Source organism: Harmonia axyridis, chromosome 2, assembly GCF_914767665.1.
Source record: "Harmonia axyridis chromosome 2, icHarAxyr1.1, whole genome shotgun sequence".
Taxonomy (NCBI): Eukaryota; Metazoa; Arthropoda; class Insecta; order Coleoptera; family Coccinellidae; genus Harmonia; species Harmonia axyridis.
Window position 1 is genome coordinate 37,357,703 of NC_059502.1, and position 18,441 is coordinate 37,376,143.

Below are 18,441 nucleotides of genomic sequence, written 5' to 3' on the forward strand. Positions count from 1 at the left end.
TTTTACCAATCCTTAAATGCCAATTTTGACATTTAATTAATTAACTATTCGATAATTTATTCAATTGATCGAAAAGTTAATTTTTGAATAATTCCTTGAATATTTTTTCCGGAAAGATATTTTTTGTTCAAGTCATTCATATTATGTATTCCTATTATTGTTCCTTACCAATCCTAAAATGATTTTCATTTTTTGTACAAGTTTGAACTTGTTGGTTTTGTTTATATTTTTTCTATGTTATTATAATTAAAATTTTTTTGCATTCTGCAGAGTTGACTGTTAGGGCGGCAAATTGGGTATTTGCCTAGGGTGGCAATTTGGCTAGCGACGGCCCTGTTGCCACAGGAAGTTTCGAAACCAATGATTGGTATGTAGATAGTGGAGCCAGTTTACATTTAGCAGCCAGAAACAGTTGGATAATAAATGAAAGAAATTCTGACCTTTCAGAAATTATAGTGGCTAATAAATCCAGAATAGCTGTGAAATCATCAGGTGATATAAGAAGCAAAACTACAGTGGATGGCTCAGAGTTTGATATATTATTAAAGAACGTTCAATATGTTCCCGATTTGACGACAAATCTTGATTATGGTTGTGAGATTTACAACAAATTCAATGTTTTAGTAGCAACTGCTAGCCTGCATAACAACGTTATCAAATTAAACATGAAAAGAGTAAAGGCAAGTTTTTTAGTTGGAAATGATATTTGGCACAGAAGATTGGGACATATCAATAGTGCATATTTGAATAAGATGAGTTGTTTAGTAGATGGATTGGAACTAGATGGGAGAAACAGTACCTCTCTATTGAATTGCGAGGTATGCTGTAAAGGTAAGCAATCTAAATTAACATTCCCAAATAGGGGAAGTTGAGCTAGTAGTGTCCTTGAGATTGTACAAGTGATATTTGTAGCCCAATGGAAACGACTTCACTGGGTGAGGCCAAATATTTCATAACGTCCATCGATGATTTTAGCAGGATGAGTTTTATTTACTTCATGAAAACAAGGGATGAACTTTATGACATTTTCAGAACCTTCAAATGTATGGTAGAAAACCAACAAAAGAAGACAACAAAAATTCTTAGGACAGATAATGGATCGGAGTACTGTAGCAGAGAATTTGGGAAGTTTCTTAAGAATAATGTAATAATCCATCAGAAAACAAATACGTACACGCCGGAACAAAATGGTATGGCTGAAAGAATCAATCGTACGTTGATAGAGAAGGCCAAATGTCTTATGTTTGATGGAAACGTCATAAAGTTTCTGTGGGCAGAAGCGTGTAACACAGCAAACTATATAAGGAACCGATCTGTTGCAGCAGGCATTGAAAAAACTCCCTTCGAAATATGGAACAAAAAGAAACCAAACATAAGTACTTTGAGGATCTATGGAAGTAATGCCATGGTCCATGTTCCAAAATCGAACAGGCACAAATGGGACCAAAAGGCGGTGAAACACATTCTTGTTGGCTACGATGAATTCACCAAAGGATACAGATGCTATAATCCAAAGACAAGAAGAGTTATAATCAGTCGTGATGTTTCAATCCTTGAAAAAGCAAACGAAGTCAGCAATATCTTCCATGAACGAAAGGAATTATTCGATTCAGTGGGGGATCATTCAATCGACCCAGAATCAGAAGGGAAAAATATGCAGGTAAGAGTAGAAATTATTGATGAGCCGACTTCTATAGATGAAGAGAGTGATTATATCCCTGAATCAGAACCAAATATGGAAATAACACTCCCAAGAAGATCAGAAAGAGTTATCAAAAAGAAAAACTTCGATAACTTTGCTACTTATCTATCCACTGAAGGCAACAATGAGACTGATATGGCTCGAACACCTGAAACTGTTTGCAAGGCACTCTCTAGACCAGATGGAATCAACTGGAAGGAGGCTATGCTGGAGGAGATCAGATCATTCGATGTTAACGAGATATGGGAACTCGTTGATCCACCTCAAAATGGAACGGTAGTGCAGTGCAAGTGGGTTTTAAAAACCAAAAGTGACAGTGCGGGCGTTCAAGGTTATCGGGCTAGACTAGTGGCAGAGTAGTAGAGAAGTGGTAGGTTTTACGCAAAAGAAAGGTGTTGATTACAATGCGACATTTTCTCTTGTTGTACGTCATTCAACATTTCGACTTCTTATGGCTTTGGCGGTGAACTATGAGTTGAAGATTATTCATTTAGATGTAAAAACAGCGTTTTTGAATGATATTCTTGAAGAAAACGTCTATATGAAACAACCAGAAGGTTTCATTGTTAAGAGACATGAGAATAAAGTGTATAAACTAAAGGAGGCTGTATACGGTTCAAAACAATCAAGTCGAGCATGAAACTCTAGAGTGGATGAAGTTATGTTGGATTGTAAATATGTAAAATACTCATTCGAACCATGTCTTTATATGAAAAGGAAAATTAATTTATTGACGTATTATGTTGTCTTATATGTGGACGATTTTTTTGTGCTCTCACATGACAAGTCAGAAATTGAATATTTAGAGGAACATTTAAGATTAAATATTAAGATCAAAAATTTAGGGGAAGCTAAAAAATGTTTGGATCAAGAAAACTATATTAATGAAATTCTGTTGAAATTATAAAAGTGCGTCAACTTCTCTTGATAGCAGTGTAGATTTCAACGTTCCTCAAAATGAACTTGTTTGTGATAAAAATGTACCTTATCAAGAACTTATCGGGAGCCTTATGTATCTGGCTGTTTAAACTCGTCCCAATGTTGCCTATACTGTCAGTTCTCTTAGTCAGTGCAATAATAATTACACTAAATTGCAGTGACAATGTGCGAAGGGATTGCTTCGGTATTTGAAAGGTACAAAACATTTGTCATTAATTTTTTCAAAATCAGTTATGAATTTGATAGGTTTCGTTGATGCAGATTGGGCTTCAGACGAAAAGGACAGAAAGTCATACACAGGTTATGTATTCAAATTGTCTTGGAAAAATGCAAAGCAAAAAACAGTTGCACTTTCAAGCACTGAATATCTCAAGCCGAATAAATGGCTTTAAGCGAGGCCACTAAACAGGCTTTGTATCTCAAAAATTTATTTTTCGATATAACAGGACGAATTGATTCCATTAAAATTTTCAATGATAACTAGAGTGCACAAAAGTTAGTGGCCAATCCTGTTTTCCACGATACGACGAAACACATAGATATTAAGTAACATTTCATAAGAGAAGCATACTCAAACAAGTTCATAGGCCTAGAATATAAACCGACTGAGGAGATGGTCGCTGATATTTTGACGAAACGTTCGTAGTAGATTTAGGTCTCAGTAAATTTTTTGTTGAGTGGGGGTGTTGTATTTAACGAAAATTGAATATCGTGGAGTCACAGAATATCTGTAATGCTTGTCGATTCAATGGCTCTTTCTCTTCATGATGGCGAACCCAACATGGTTTCGTCCAGTTTTGTCCTCTACGTTTCTACATGTAAATTGTATATAGTGTATCCAATATAAAGCTAGGTTGACATGGCTAGTGGTTAACAGCTGTGGTTCAAGAATACATGGAAAACGGCCCGTGTCAACGGAACAGTCGTGCAGATATTCACGAAATGAACGATTTATCCTAGTTGACACGGGTAGTGAAGCACAAGCGAGGATAGTTATGTGTGGAGATCGACTCGTGTCAACGGAGGAGTTGTGAAACTATTCTCGAAACGGACGGTTTCGAAGGCGGCACGAACGTAAAATGGGATATCAAACATGTTAGATATTTAACGTGTTCCGTGGTCTTGGAGCGACCATAGTGGATGTAGACAAGAGTTATTTTCGAATTTTTTTTTGTAATGAATTGAGCTGTACTAGGTTTGTGATACTTTGTTGAATTAATTTTTTTTGTTAAATACGACTTTGAAAATATTTCCCAAAACATGTTTTGGGATTCAACGGATGAAATAAATTTTTACTACATGTACTGAATATTACAAAATTCAATTAAAAGCTAGGCCAGCACTCATTTCATAAATTTTTTTGGTTTTACAGGAACACTCAAAAATTAGAAAAATCTCATCCCAACACATCTGTATTTCGATTCTTCTTATGAAAATATGTGTAAAAATTGTGCTGCACTTATGGGAAGTTGTGCCCCTGACATTTCCGTAAAAAAAAATTGAAGAGAGTCAGTCCTGCACTTTCGTTTTCTTCGGCGAAAATTTATTCAGATACTTTTGCTATATTTGTGCAGTTGTCTTGTTCTGATCAGATTTTCAGAAATAACTCTACTTTTTCTTCAAAGGGTGGAAATCAGTTATCAGTAAATTGTTTGAGAATCTTTTCGATTAATTTTTTGTGGAAATTTCTACGGAATACCTACCTTTACATGGGTGTAGCACAATTTTTTGATGTGAGTAAAGTTGACCCAGCACATTTGGATTTTCGATTTTTTTCTCGAAAATCAAAAGGTGCTAGACCAACTTTCCACACAGTGTTGCCAGTGATACTGATTTTTTTATCTTCTGCATATGAGGGAAAAACTTCGATTCGTTTTTTTTCTCACTTAGTATACCGGACTTAGATGGAATTTCATGTTCGGAAAAGATTCATCATGTCAGTAAAAACCATAATCATTTCCACCAATTTCATTCCATTTTCAACCTATTTTTCAAAAATATGAGGGCCAATCAAACAATTGTTGTAACTACTGCAAACCTTCATTGAGAAACTTGCGAATTTTTTTAATTACCGAACTTGGATTATTCTAAGCCCATGCATCAACATTACAGGAATTGTTGATTCAATCCCTAGTGAAATGCGAACTGCAAAATTTGAATTTAATTCTACTGATAAGTTTATCGGACAATGAAACTCCACCCATAAGGCAATGTTTATTGATCACCCTGTATGATGGTGCCAATAATGGTTTATGAATTTTCTCTATGAATCAATTATTTGTGGTTACGAATTCGAGAAAAGTGCACGTACAGGGTGATCCAATATTTCCGAAAATAGAAAAAGTCCGGATCTGATTTGTTCGCGATTTCAGAAATATTGAAGGAAGGCGATAGTAGAGTGACTACTCTTAAAAATTTGAAATTATTCGGTCGATTAGTTAAAGAGTTATTGATCTGTAAAATTTCACTTATGAGATTAACATCACCCTGTATATAGCAAATGGCGATCTTGATATGAGTCCCCCATTATGACCTCCATTTATGTATCCATTTGTCCCATTCTTCCCGGGATACCCTGCATATAGCCTAACTATATAAAAATATTCTCAGACAAAAACTTTGTGAGAATATTAACGGCAAGAGAAAACGAAAAAGCGAGATTCCTTGGATGAAAAAAGTCCTATGAAAATAGAGCCACAAACGTTTTGCGATTGATCAACAGAAATCACCTGTTTAGAAATTCGGAATGAGATTTAATTCGGTCATAAACAACAGGCAGAAATACTGACAAAGTCCATTCCCATCAAAAAGGAGCCGCATCATAGTCATAAATATCTAGATTGATGCAGAAAGACATGTGCAGTCATCAGGGCTGGTCGGCATCCCTTTGTGCCGACGAAGAAACAACATAAATTTGCCAAATAGGTTATGGCGATACGAATATACGTCGTTTCGTCGCCCGTGAATAAGGCGTAAAATCATTGAACGCAATGCACTACCCATGTCAACCTAGCTTAAGTCTAGTTAATACAAGTGTTTCGTTTAATACCTCCTTGAACCGTAATTTCAATATGCTGACGATACGCAGTTGTAATTTTCTTTCCCTACAAGTCGCATCAGTGGGCTCAGAGAATTTATTATAATAACTCAAATTTGAACCAGAGATCATCTTCTCAAGTTGAATCCAGATAAATGTACTGTCATGATATTTGGTAATAGACGCAGCTCAGAACAGTTGGAGCAATCTTTGGAAATTAAGATTGATGATATTAAACTGACGTCATCTACAACATGAAAAATGCTGGGATTCGTTATGGACCCACAGCTACGCTTTAAGGAGTATATCGACAATAAACTTATATTTATATTATATATTATTAGTTCAGCCTACTGCTCGTTGAGACATTGTTTCTCTCAGGATGCAAAGAAGCTGATTTGAGACTCACTTGTGCTGCCCCAATTCAATCATTGTCTGAGTGTTTACTATCCTTCTTTGGAAGGTAAAGATAGATATGGTTTTCAAAAAATGCAAAAAAGCTGCTTTAGACTCATAAACTGACAGAAAAATAGATAATATAACTCTTTTCATGAGGCGTTCGGGGTGGTTGAATATGTCTTTCTGGTACAGGCGTCATCTTGTTCTCCTTCAGTTGAGACATGAGACGCATAGTCTCACCTTGCGTGATCGATTTCTTGTCACAGTACCAAGGCACCAAAAAAAAGTTCATAAAAGATCGTTTGCATATCTGGTATCTGATCTGCTTAATTCCTTGGGAGAGTTGAATATTCGCCTAACGGGCTCTTCATTCAGAACTTATTTAGGACTCGCTCTGCTGGCCGAAGGGGCTCTGCCCCTTGAACCCCGTCACTATGCCGGGTATAGTATATCCAAAGTCACTTGAACTAGTCTATAAAAACGCTTGGTCAGAGATAATTGCAAAACAGTCATAAACCATAGGCGCACAATTTTCAAACCCTTGATTTGAAAATAATATTTTTGCGTATGTATGGGACTCAGATGTCGATTCTTTCAGAAAATTGGTGACGTGAGTACCTTTTGCTGTTACATCAGAAATGATACTATGTCATTCTACGGTGTTATAATTTGATTATTCTTTGTTCTCGACCTGTAATATACTATCAAGGAACGTTATCAGCGGTGATGAACTGATCGTTGCATAGAATTATAAGAGCACGAAAATGTTTGAGATGAATTCGGAAATGTTCTGTCTGAAGATAAGACAAACTAGGGTAGAATAGGTGCATGACCTTGAGATCCTTGAATGACATCCAATTTTCTACGTCAAATTAGCAGCTACGTTGCCGAATTGAATTTTATTTCTTCGTTATTGTAAGGCGAAATTTATGTCCCTCAGTGGAAGCAGAAGGCTAAATGATAATGATGTACAGGGTGATTCACCTCGATGGCCTATTAGACGTTTATAGAAAACTAATAATAATATTGTGCTGGAAATTTATACAATTTCCTTTTATACCGGAAACAGAGTATTACTTTCTTATTTCAAACGGCACACCCAGTATATTATTGCATTATTAGATGGCTTGGTTGATGATAATTTCAGCAATATGGCAATACTCAAGGAAAACTGCAATTTCTCATTGAATGGAGTAGTCTATGACTTCCAGAAAACATAAAAAGAAACTAAAAAGTCGAAATTTCATGAATTGTAATAAATTATTCGTTAAGATGGTTGAAAATCCATAAACCAATAAAATTTTCAATTACGAATAATTGATGACATTTCATGAAATGTCAAATTTAGTTATCCAAATTTCGATATTAGTTTCTATGTTTTCCGGAAGTCATAGACTACTCCACTCAGTTAGAAATTGTAGTATTTCCTCAGTTCAAGTTTTTCCTCGATAATTTTTCGTATTCAGAATCAGAATATATATTCAATATATACATATAGATATATGTAACCTATTATTAAAACTGTCCCGACTGATGGCAGGAAATGGTGAAATATTTCTATTTTCTATAAAATACTTGATTGATTTTTCGATCTGGCTACGTAGCTGCTAATTTGACGTACTAAGAGCCTCAACATCATATGCCTATTCTATATGATTTCTCAAACCAGTAATAACATTGCTAAAATCAGAAAATGTAATGAAAATTTTGTTGGTTAATATTTAGGATGCGAAATCATTTTCTTCAGAACCCGTCATATATCAATTCTGACTTTGAAAGTAAATGGAGAAATAGATTTGATTGCGAAATATTCATCTTTTTTTACATAAGCCATAGAATTGTGCCAAACATCATAGTCGAAATCATTAAAAGCATCAGTCACACAACGAACTAAAACTACGTAAAAATGCATTTCAATAATACCCCTATGGACCACACTGGTCTATGCGAATTATTGGAAAGTTATTAAGAAGTGACAGATGCAGCCGATGAGTGTAACCAAAAACGCTCTCAAAGTGGAAAGGGGAAAACGAGGGGAAATATTCAGCCAATAAGATCAATCAAATCGGGACATTCTTGTTTCCAAGACGATCTGCTAAATACCGGGGTTTATTTGAGAGTATTGATAGCAATATTTTCATAAATTCCAAAGGAATTTCTGAAAACTTGGACAACCCTTGTATAATTGAAATATTCAAGCTTCCTCCAAGTGACTTTGGATATACTATATCCGTCTATTTTATTTTTATTTTTTTTTATTTTTATTTTGAAAGTGATACATCCAACAGGCCATAAAGCCCAATTACAGGTGTACATAATTAAACTATCTATAAAATTATACAATAATTATACTATCAAAAAAAAAAGAAAAGAAACAAATCATGATAAGCCTACTACAAAAGTTTTTAAAAATATAATTCAATTCTGAAGTGCACTGAACAATAAGTGCTTAAATTGGTATAAAGCCAAGAAGAATATATCCACACTCTGAAGATTATTATAACTCCTGCACATTGACGTAAGTGGACAATAAAAATTATGCTGAGTATTAGGTACATCAATATGGAAAGTTAAATGTGATCTGGATGTAAAACGAGGAACATTCAAATATATTGACGAAAGAAGAATTGTCGAATCGATACGTCCGTGAATTATTTTATAAAGGAAAACCAAATCATTAATTTCACGGACCTTTCTGAGCGAAATGAAATTGAACTCATCCAAAAGAGAGTCGTAACTGTATCCTCTATCGTGATAAAAACCATGTTTTCTCCGAAAACCGAATTTGAGAAACCTCCTCTGTACACCCTCACAGAGACAGGAGAGCACCCGCAATACCAAAGTTGGATAGTTTCCTCAGCAGTTGTTGATGCGAGACACGATCGAACGCCTTGCTAAAGTCCGTATAGACCACATCTACCTGTTTTCGAGAATCTAGAGACTTGGAAACATATTGAGTGAATATACATAGATTCGATGCAGTGCTCCGAGACCTGAAAAAACCGTGTTGATACTCAGATAATGATGTTCGAACGTGGTCATGAATTATATCAGACAAAACTATCTCGATCAACTTAAAAAAACTGATATAAGAGCAATTGGCCTGTAATTAACAATCTCGGAATTCTTCCTCGACTTTAAAATTGGGCAAATGCGCGAAATTTTCCAGATATTCGGAAAAATGCCGGAATTCATCATCAAATTGTATATGATGAATAGAGGTCGGGCGAACAAATCTATATGAGACTTTACGAGTCTAACCGGGATACCATCTGGTGCCATAGTCAGTCTGTTTTTAAGCCGTTTGGATGCTGATATGACAAGGTCCTCGGAAACGTTAAAAATATTCAAAAAACTGTTGGAGTTAACAAGTTCCTCATGTCCACCGTTGATATCTGACAGATTTTTATCGTCATTCATGACGTATACATTTCTAAAATTTTTTGCAAATGCATTGACTATCGACTCTGGAGTTGTTAAAGTCTCCCTATCAAAGTGCATCTGTCCGGGAATTCGAGACTTGTTTTTTTTAGAATTGACGTAGTTCCAAAATCTCCGAGGATCTCCCCTGAAATCGTTCTCAGACCTTTGAACGAACTCTCCGTAAGAAAATTTAACACCGCGCTTAACCGAACGTCTCAGACTTTTGAAACGCTCGAGATAAAAAAGTAGTTTGTGTTGTCTGTACATTTTTAGGTTATGATTTTTCGTTTTTATTTGAGTAAGTAGTTCATTTGAATACCACAATGGATAATTACGGGAGCAGCATTTTTTTAAGGGTACACACTTTGCAATTACATTCTGAATAATATGGTCAAAAATATCACTAGCATAGTTTACATCTTTAATTTTACCTAATTGTTGACACCAGTCCACTTCACTGAGAAGCCGACAAAATTTTTGATCATCTGAATTTCTGAAATCATACCGTTTTGCTCTGGAGGAGAAATTTCTAGGGACAGTGGGGCATGCTGGAACTTGCACAATAAACACTGGATGATGTGGATCAACTGGCACTAATGGATCGTCATGTGGTAGCACTTCACAAATTGTTTCCTTATTTGTGAGAACCAAATCCAGCAATCTATTATTATGGTTCCTAACCTCGTTACATTGCTTCATATCACAAAAATTGAGAAAGCTGTTGAAACGGGCTGTCAACTTAGTTTGGATATCACAATCATAAAAAATTGGCTTAACAAGGGCATCCTTATTCAAGCAAATGCTTGAAATAACGGTATATAAATTGAAAAATGGTTTGTCAACTAAAAAATTCAACCAGTATGAAGTTACCTCCAAACGAGAAAATTATATTCTTCCCAGACATCGTTATTTCTGCCACACATTGCCTGTTCGAGCAAAAAAAACTTAAATAATGGTTCAATAGAATCGATTGATGAAAGGCTGAAAATTTTTTTTGACCAAATTAAAAAGGAATGAAAGATTCAATTTCACTTTACGAAAAAGGAAAATATGTGCAATTTGTAAATTTATTTTGATGTTGTTTTGATAATATTTATGTATATAGCATGTTATTTTTTAATGTATATCTATAGTGTCTTCAGAATATTTCCAATAAATTATATTTTTTTTAAATTGTCTTTTGAATCTTATTTCACAATTTTGGAAACAAATCAAGAAAAATTTTTTACAATTTTCAGTTTTATTTCGATGTTTTCTTGATAATATCTTTGTATATAGCATGATGTTTTCAATTGTATATAGTGTTTATAGAAAATATTCAATAGAATATTTTATTTTAAAAATTGCCTTTTGAATCTTATTCCTCAATTTAGGAATTTAGGAACTTTATCCTTATTATCGATATCACCATGAAATTTATGAGACAATACATTACACTCTTCAAAGACAAAATTCAAAACGATAACATGGAAATATCATTCCTTCCTCGATATAAATTACTCAGTACTACAAGAATCCTAAAAAATTGAAATTATATTTCAACTCCAATTTTTCAATACTTATATTTGAATAATAACAGATGATAGGAAAATTAGTAAAGGAATCATGAAATTATGGTAGCCACTTCTATGATGAAACGACATATTTGATCTACAATTCATCGATTAATGAAAAAAATTTCTGTGTATAGATGTAGGCTTGGTTAATCGATCGTCTAGAGGTATGATTCGATTACCTGCCTTTCGTCTTTTTCTCCGTGACTTTGTTGGATTTGTAATAATGAAACTCTTTTGAATTATTTACATCTATTTACAAAGCCACAATTATACAGTGAAAACTCAGTATTGAGAAGATCCCAATAACGTCCTAATAACAAGTTTAGTTTTTCACTACTATACGGTATACGGTACTGAATTTCGTCTTTAACTCTCGTTTAATTGATTACTCGAAACGTCTTCGTCGTACTTCAAGTTTTCGGTCGTCTCGTCTTTAACTTGTTCGCGACTCGTCTTAATCTAGTCCGCGAACCGTCTTTTCGTCTTACGTCTTAAGTTGACCGACCGAACTTGTCTCTTCTTTGATTTGAGTTAAACTGTACCGTCTGTACACGTCTTTGGTTTAATCTTAACTGTCCCCGTCTTCGGCTTAATCTTCACTGTTTCCGTCTTCGGCTTAATTTTTAACTTTGCTCTATGTCGATTGGAACTACCCCGTCTCGAATATCCCTTCCTTTCGTTTTGGCCACACCCTTCGGGAAAAGTACCTATCATCTCCTAGTCCAATGAAATCTTTTGCCGTACCGCCCCCAAAGATCTTCGCGGATTCCTGGAATCGAATATTCTAGAAGGACTAGGGCCTGAGAAAAAAGATGAAACACATGTGGCATAATCGTCTTGTTCTGAAACTTTTCCCAACCCCATAAATCCAACCCCATAAATCCCTTAAGTTTTACAATCCACATATGACATTCTTCGACACCCCGAAGACACATCCTTTGTGCATTATGTACAATAACCATTCGTTCCCTGACAAATTCATTGAATTTGTCATGCCCTTGGCACTTGAAGAGACTAATAGGTCTCCAAACATCCGGTTGATCATCTCAATTATTTACAGGGAACAATAAACCGGATCCTACATTCGACCCCCCTAAAAATTAGAGTTCGACCCGAACTCGACATCTTCTTCATCTCTGTGAGGTATCCACGGTTTTATGAGTTTCGCATATGTGTATGTCCTCGTAGGGCCTTCATGAACCCCGACTTTCGTCACGTCGTACCTGTCTTTCCTCTTTGATTGCGATACCTCATATGGGCCTAAAATCTTTCGCTTACGCTTCTGACCCGCGCCGAATTGCGTTTGCCTTATCGCAACAAGCTTTCTTACCTGGTACGTCTCGACCTTCTTTCTCCGTCGATCATGTTTTCGTCGGCCATCCCTTTGTACCTTGGGTACCTGATCTGCGCATTTACTTCTTGTTTGCCCTTTATCGTCTTTCGCCATTTCATTTTCGAACGCTTCAATCACTGACCGATTCTCCTTTTCACGCATTGTAACCCTTTCCCCCCGACTATTACTTCTGGGGACATCGGTCGTAATCTTTACCTGGTTTATGCGTTCCTTCTTAATCTTTAACTTCACGTCTTTCATCTGATTGGCTTTATAATTCTGGGTCAGTTCACCGTCTTTACCTTTACAAGATTTATTATCGATGCGTTCTACATGAATTCTATCTTCGTCGTCGTCGATGGCGATATGCATCAACCAACTGTTCGCAACCGCTTGTTCCTTTGATCTCACGCTAATCCCTTCTTCCCCAATTAAAACAGTAGCCTGTTTCAAAATATTAGTACCAAGGATCGCTTGGAATCCCAACGATCCTTTAGGGATAATATGAAACTTAAGGTTGAACAATTGTCCATCTATCTTCACGTCTAATTTCAAACAACCCATCGTATTCACCTTGAAATGACCCAAACCTCTAATGATGGTGACGCCTTTATCTAACGGTAAGTGACGCAGGTATGAATTATAAATATCCTCGCGAATAATGCTTATCTCGGTACCGGTATCAAAGAGAGCCTCAACCGCAACCGCCCCAAAAACAAGTCTGATCGCATTTTTGGGAACTGATTCTACCACGGCCACTTCCGTGGTTTCAGCCTTTTCTCTGCAACTCGCGGCGATATGTCCATGTTTATTGCATCGGAAGCATTTTGTTCCTTTGCTCTTATCTGGACATTCCCTCGACTTATGCCCTCTTTTACCGCAACTATAGCAAGATTCGCTGCTTGCTTGCGCAACATTTTTTCCGTCTTTAATGCAATATTTCTCGTTCGTCTCCGTTCGCTTGACATTACCGTTTGATCTTACCTCTTTTCTCTGAAAGTGAGAATCTCCCCTCTTGGTGATTTCCTCATAAATTTTGGCCTTCTGCTTGAAATCACCAAAATTTTTCGAGCCATACAATATTATTTTATTCGCGGAAGTGTCCGCAATACCGTCTATAATATATTGTATTATCGCTTCCTCCTCGATATTGGCTCTACTACCAATGTCGAGGATGTACTCTTGTACACTCTCACTAGATTTCTTTCTCCTGCTAGCCAGGAGTTTGTGAATTTGCGCCGAACTCACACGGACTTCAAATTCCTCGCATCGCCGCTCTTTTAAAGATGCCCACGTCTTTATCCCCTTTTGAGATTGAATGAACAATCTCGCTAAACCCGACAGAGATTTCTTCGCAAATATCAATTTTTGAAGATCTGACCAACCCGTCATCGCAGCCATTTCTTCAAAATCCTCTGTCCATCTCCCGACCGGATAATTATCGGCCCCCGTGAATTGTCGAATGGAATCTTCTACGTCCCTAAACGTCAAAGAGAAACTACTTCGACAATTACGGTTTTCCTCTTCGAGCTTCATTTTCGACACCGATACAGAAACAGAGCTTACTACATCGTCATTGTCACCGTCGTCATCGTCTTCGTCGTCGTCATTTTCTAATAGGGGACCACACAAGAAATCGCACACCCTTTTGGCGATCTCTTCCGTAGAACCCTCGTATGGCATATTCAAAATTTGGCATACCGCCTCTAAGTCAATCTCCGTCAATTTTTGTTCAACGTCTTTGATTTTGTCTTGATGTTCGTTATCGTCTTTGTCCCAATCAAATCCGTCAAAGTTTCGTATTGCCCTACGTCTTTTGTATTTGTCACCTTCGGTCCCGAAACAAGCTATGTGCAGCGCTCTAATAGCCGGAACTTTGGCTTTCGAAATACCGTCTTCAACATGTTTTATTTCGCCTAACGAGTACATTTTCAATTTAGGTATCTACGTCGAAACGAAATGAAATTAAATTGAATCGTCTTACTTTACCCGTAGACAGAAATTCAGTAGCCGCTCACAAATAAAGCAACAGTAACACAAAATAAAATGGACACACACAAAAATGAATGGGAATAAGAACAAAAAACAAAATCAACACACTAAATCTACAGAAAATAAATCGTCAGTTTTGAGAATCGGAGATCAAAATATTCGTCTTCAATCCTGATTAAAATATACCAGAGAAAAACAGATACAGGAAAAAATTCTCATGTGAATAAAAGTCAAAAAATAGTGAATAATCAAATTAAGTCAAATGGAATTGCAGAACCAACAGCTTATGAATTTTTCCTAGCCTCGTCTTAAAAGAAAAATTTCTACCTTGTACAATTCCTCGTCTTGTTGAACGAAATCCTTTATTCACACTGTTACACAAAATGACCTTTTTTCACTTCACACACTTTTGCTAGATGGTCCTCTTCTCCTCGTCTCTCGGTTGTACTCTTCATCCAATTTTCGATCTCCTCCTCGGTGGTATATATATAGGTATATTGATAGAATATACCTATCTAGCCAGTTGACACAAAGGAGAAAAAATAAATAAATTAAATATTTTAAGTAATATATTTTGGTTGTGAAAAAAATGTTTTTATTTTGTTGACGTTTCAAATTGAAGAAAATTATTGTCGTTTTAATGTCCAAAGGATCAATGTGAATTGAATTAAGACAAATGTTTTGTAGTTTTGCAAGTTTCCTAAACATAACCTCACATTCTAAGCCCTGAAGAAGAATTAAATAAATTCGAAAGCTTGGCAAGGAATAAAGAGTTTTCTTTTATTCTCCAAAATAATCGAGTCGTTTGACCCTTATCAATAGTTCACAGTTATACACTAAAGACTCTTAAAAATAAGTTTGAAGTATATATATATATTGAAACATATGCCTAACTAGGTGGTCCAATAGAAACAAAACTCATTCTTATTCGACAATGGGATTGTAATGAAGGGTTGACAATAAATTTAATGAGTCACTTATGTTCCCATTAAGTAGGTATTTATAGATATTTGTATGTAGAATGCAGTGTCGTTCCTATTTTTTTTTGTTTAAAAAAAAATTGTTGAATTCGACCGGCTCAAATGTGAATCGTGTAGAGACAACTTTTGACCAAAATTTCTGTATTTCAAATTTCGATTTTTTCGAAATATGGCTTTGCCACATTTAAAGATTCTTCTTCGAAATACATCATCTTTCAGCATCTGAAAATATATTTCTCTATTTAAGTTCCTTCAAAAAACCTTAAAGCCGTTAAGCATTATCTCCCAGAGCACCAGTCAAATGCTTATTTTTCGAGACTTCTATTTGGCTATTTAATTTCTCTATGGCCACAGAGAGAGAATGAAGATTCATTGCTGAACTAAATATGTTTTGAGAATTCTTTTTTTTCTAAATTTCTCTCATAACCCAAGATATTCCATCCAAGATATTTGAAATATCAGAAGGATAGAGCTCGGACGTGTACAGTCCTTGTTGTTCTTCTGGTCCTCGTCAAACTTCTATATTATTATTATTATAATCATCAATGAATTCAGTCACCTGCTGTTCACAATGGGGTCATCCATCAACAAAACGTTTACGCGGAAGAAATTATACATGGGAGTAAAGTCAAGTTATCTCGCAGACATCGAAACCAGAAAATTGCAACCTATCCATCTAACACGATGTTGATCATTCGAATACTGTACAAATTTGAACCATCTTGAACGATGTGGTCATGCTCCATTGATTGTATTGAAGATGTAAAAATCCCAAATTTACGTTTTGCATCAGTTGTGGTAAAATGTTCTTCAAGAATGTATCTCTTGCTTGTCAGTTTTCCATTGGAAAACTAAGGACCTATGAGATGTCTCATTATTATTAGTCATTATGATGCCTTGCCAATGGTCGAGTTGGTATTCTTCACGATTATATAACAAATAATTTCAACAACCATAACCAAAGCGTCGAATTTTGAAAATTCAATGACATTTCAATGAGCTTGACTTTCATTTTTTTTAGAACGTCCAAGAATGTTACTATGGAAATGATCCCTATATGGCAGAAGGCGGAACACCAAACCGATTATACCAAGTCGTCAAGAGTATATCCACTTATCAATACGCCGTAACTATGGGAAATTTACGGATTCTATTGGTTCATCAAAACATGAGTTATCTAAAAGATGTAATATGCCGTCTTTGGTTGCTCCACCTGTGAAAATTATCCAAGAAAAAGTTTGTGGGTTATTCAATATCCAAAGACAACAGCAATTTTTCCATGTCATATATCTCTTTCAGAATGTTACCCTTTATTTTTCTCTTGAAACAGGATTCTCTCGATATAATTTTGACAGTTCTGTATTTTTCGAATTTTGATGCGGAGATTTTCAAAGACAATTCTTGACACTGATGACGACTTCGGAATTTTGCGGATGGATATTAAATAACAATGTCAAGCTATAATGTCGAATAATCAAGCTTGAAAAATTCAATGGAAATATCGTTAAAAACCTAATATTTCAATGATGACAGATTTCATCGAGTTGAACATCTTACATGAACCATAACAAATTCGACCGGAATTTCGAGAAAAATTCCTAATATTCCCGAAATGATAGCTCGGACTAGATTGGATTGCATTTGTATATGTAAAATAACCACTCAGAATCGCATCATCAAAACCCCCTTTCTGATACAAAGTAAGTACCTACATTTTTTGATATGTTTTATATGAAAAAAATGGTTTGAGGCAGAGAAGATTATTAAAAAATTGAAATTTTTTGAGAGTTGAGTTAATTAAAAAAAAGATTTTCATATAAAACTAGTAGAATCTTGGAATTTCCGATGAACTTATTGGATGAAACTCCTTGAAGAATTCGGTAGTTGTCCACCATTTCAAAAATGATATTATGTCCAGAAACTACGAGCTGAAGAAATAATTCCGGAGATGGAGATTTTTCGGAAACATCCTGTTAGATTATTATGTATGCCCACCTGAAAAGAATTATTACTCTATTAAAAAGTTTCATTATGAGAAACCCTAAAATTTGAAGAGATATAAGGAAACTAATGAAGCATTCATAATTCATAATTAAATCTAGAAGTTCAAAATCTTGAACAGTAAATTCAACGAACAAACCTGCTCCTTCAGCTGTTCATATTCCTCCTAAATCCTCCAATCTCTCATCTAGGAAAAAGATCGCCAAAATTTCACGTGCCATCAAACCACCCTTAAGATAATGAAAATTGTCAGAGCTTGTACAAACGGATCGATTGAACAAATAGACGGTAATCAACACACATTCAAGATAATTAAGGTGCGAGCTTCGCAGTTCAGCATTCGCTTTCGTGGAAAAATGAAGCTGGTAGTCGCAAAAATTTCGGCTGCTGCCACCCTGGGTGTCGTTAGGTTTTCTATGGTTTATTGTCCAATCAAAATATTCAACATCATCCATGGAAGTGACAAAATGAGCGATGACTGTCTATTGGACCCGAAACGGCAAAAAAGGTGATTATGTCAAATTTCTTGATATTGCATCATATAAAAGTTAATATCTAGCCTTTACCCTCTACCAACATAATATACTTAATATCAAACAATACGTTACTGATGCAATTATCATAATGGGATATCCTACCCCACTAGAGCTGTACTTCATAGCACATTTTCATAATTACAATACATAAAATGTCAAATTTAGTTATCGAAACATCGACTTTTATTGTCTTTCCTTTGTTTTCCAGATGTCTAACTGAGTGAAGTAGTACTTTCAATTAGAAATTGTTGCTTTTCCTCGATAACTCTACTTTTTATATGTTGAATTGACTGGAAAAATAAAAAAATAGAAATAGATATATAAATATAGATCAGGTGAGAGTCAAAATGGAGTCATACATAAGCAACAGATAAAGTTAACTAGGAATACGAGAACAACATTTGAATTTAGTCAATGCTGCAATACAATGCAGTAGGAACGTTGTTCAGTAATATATATATTAAATAAAACCTTATTATAGACAGAGCAAAAAAAAATTTTGACAACAACGTTTAATCGTATCTGTAATGTGAGAAAAAAAGT

At 35.4% G+C, this 18,441-nt stretch overlaps 2 protein-coding genes across 5 annotated transcripts in view; one reads left to right on the plus strand and one right to left on the minus strand.

The window, feature by feature from the left end:
* Nucleotides 1–18,441, minus strand: part of LOC123672345 (glutamate receptor ionotropic, kainate 2) — a 730,109-nt gene that overhangs the window by 545,670 nt on the left and 165,998 nt on the right. The gene's annotated exons all lie outside the window — the stretch shown is intronic.
* Nucleotides 2,738–18,441, plus strand: part of LOC123672348 (zinc transporter ZIP3-like) — a 75,159-nt gene continuing 59,455 nt past the window's right edge. The window contains exon 1 of one of the 2 annotated variants that reach the window (XM_045606429.1): nucleotides 2,738–2,836. In XM_045606429.1, coding sequence (XP_045462385.1) covers nucleotides 2,805–2,836 — 32 coding nt within the window. In that variant the 5' untranslated portion in view covers nucleotides 2,738–2,804. Of the gene's footprint in view, nucleotides 2,837–17,521; nucleotides 17,871–18,441 lie in introns of those variants that run through there. The other variant, XM_045606428.1, reaches the window with a different exon arrangement.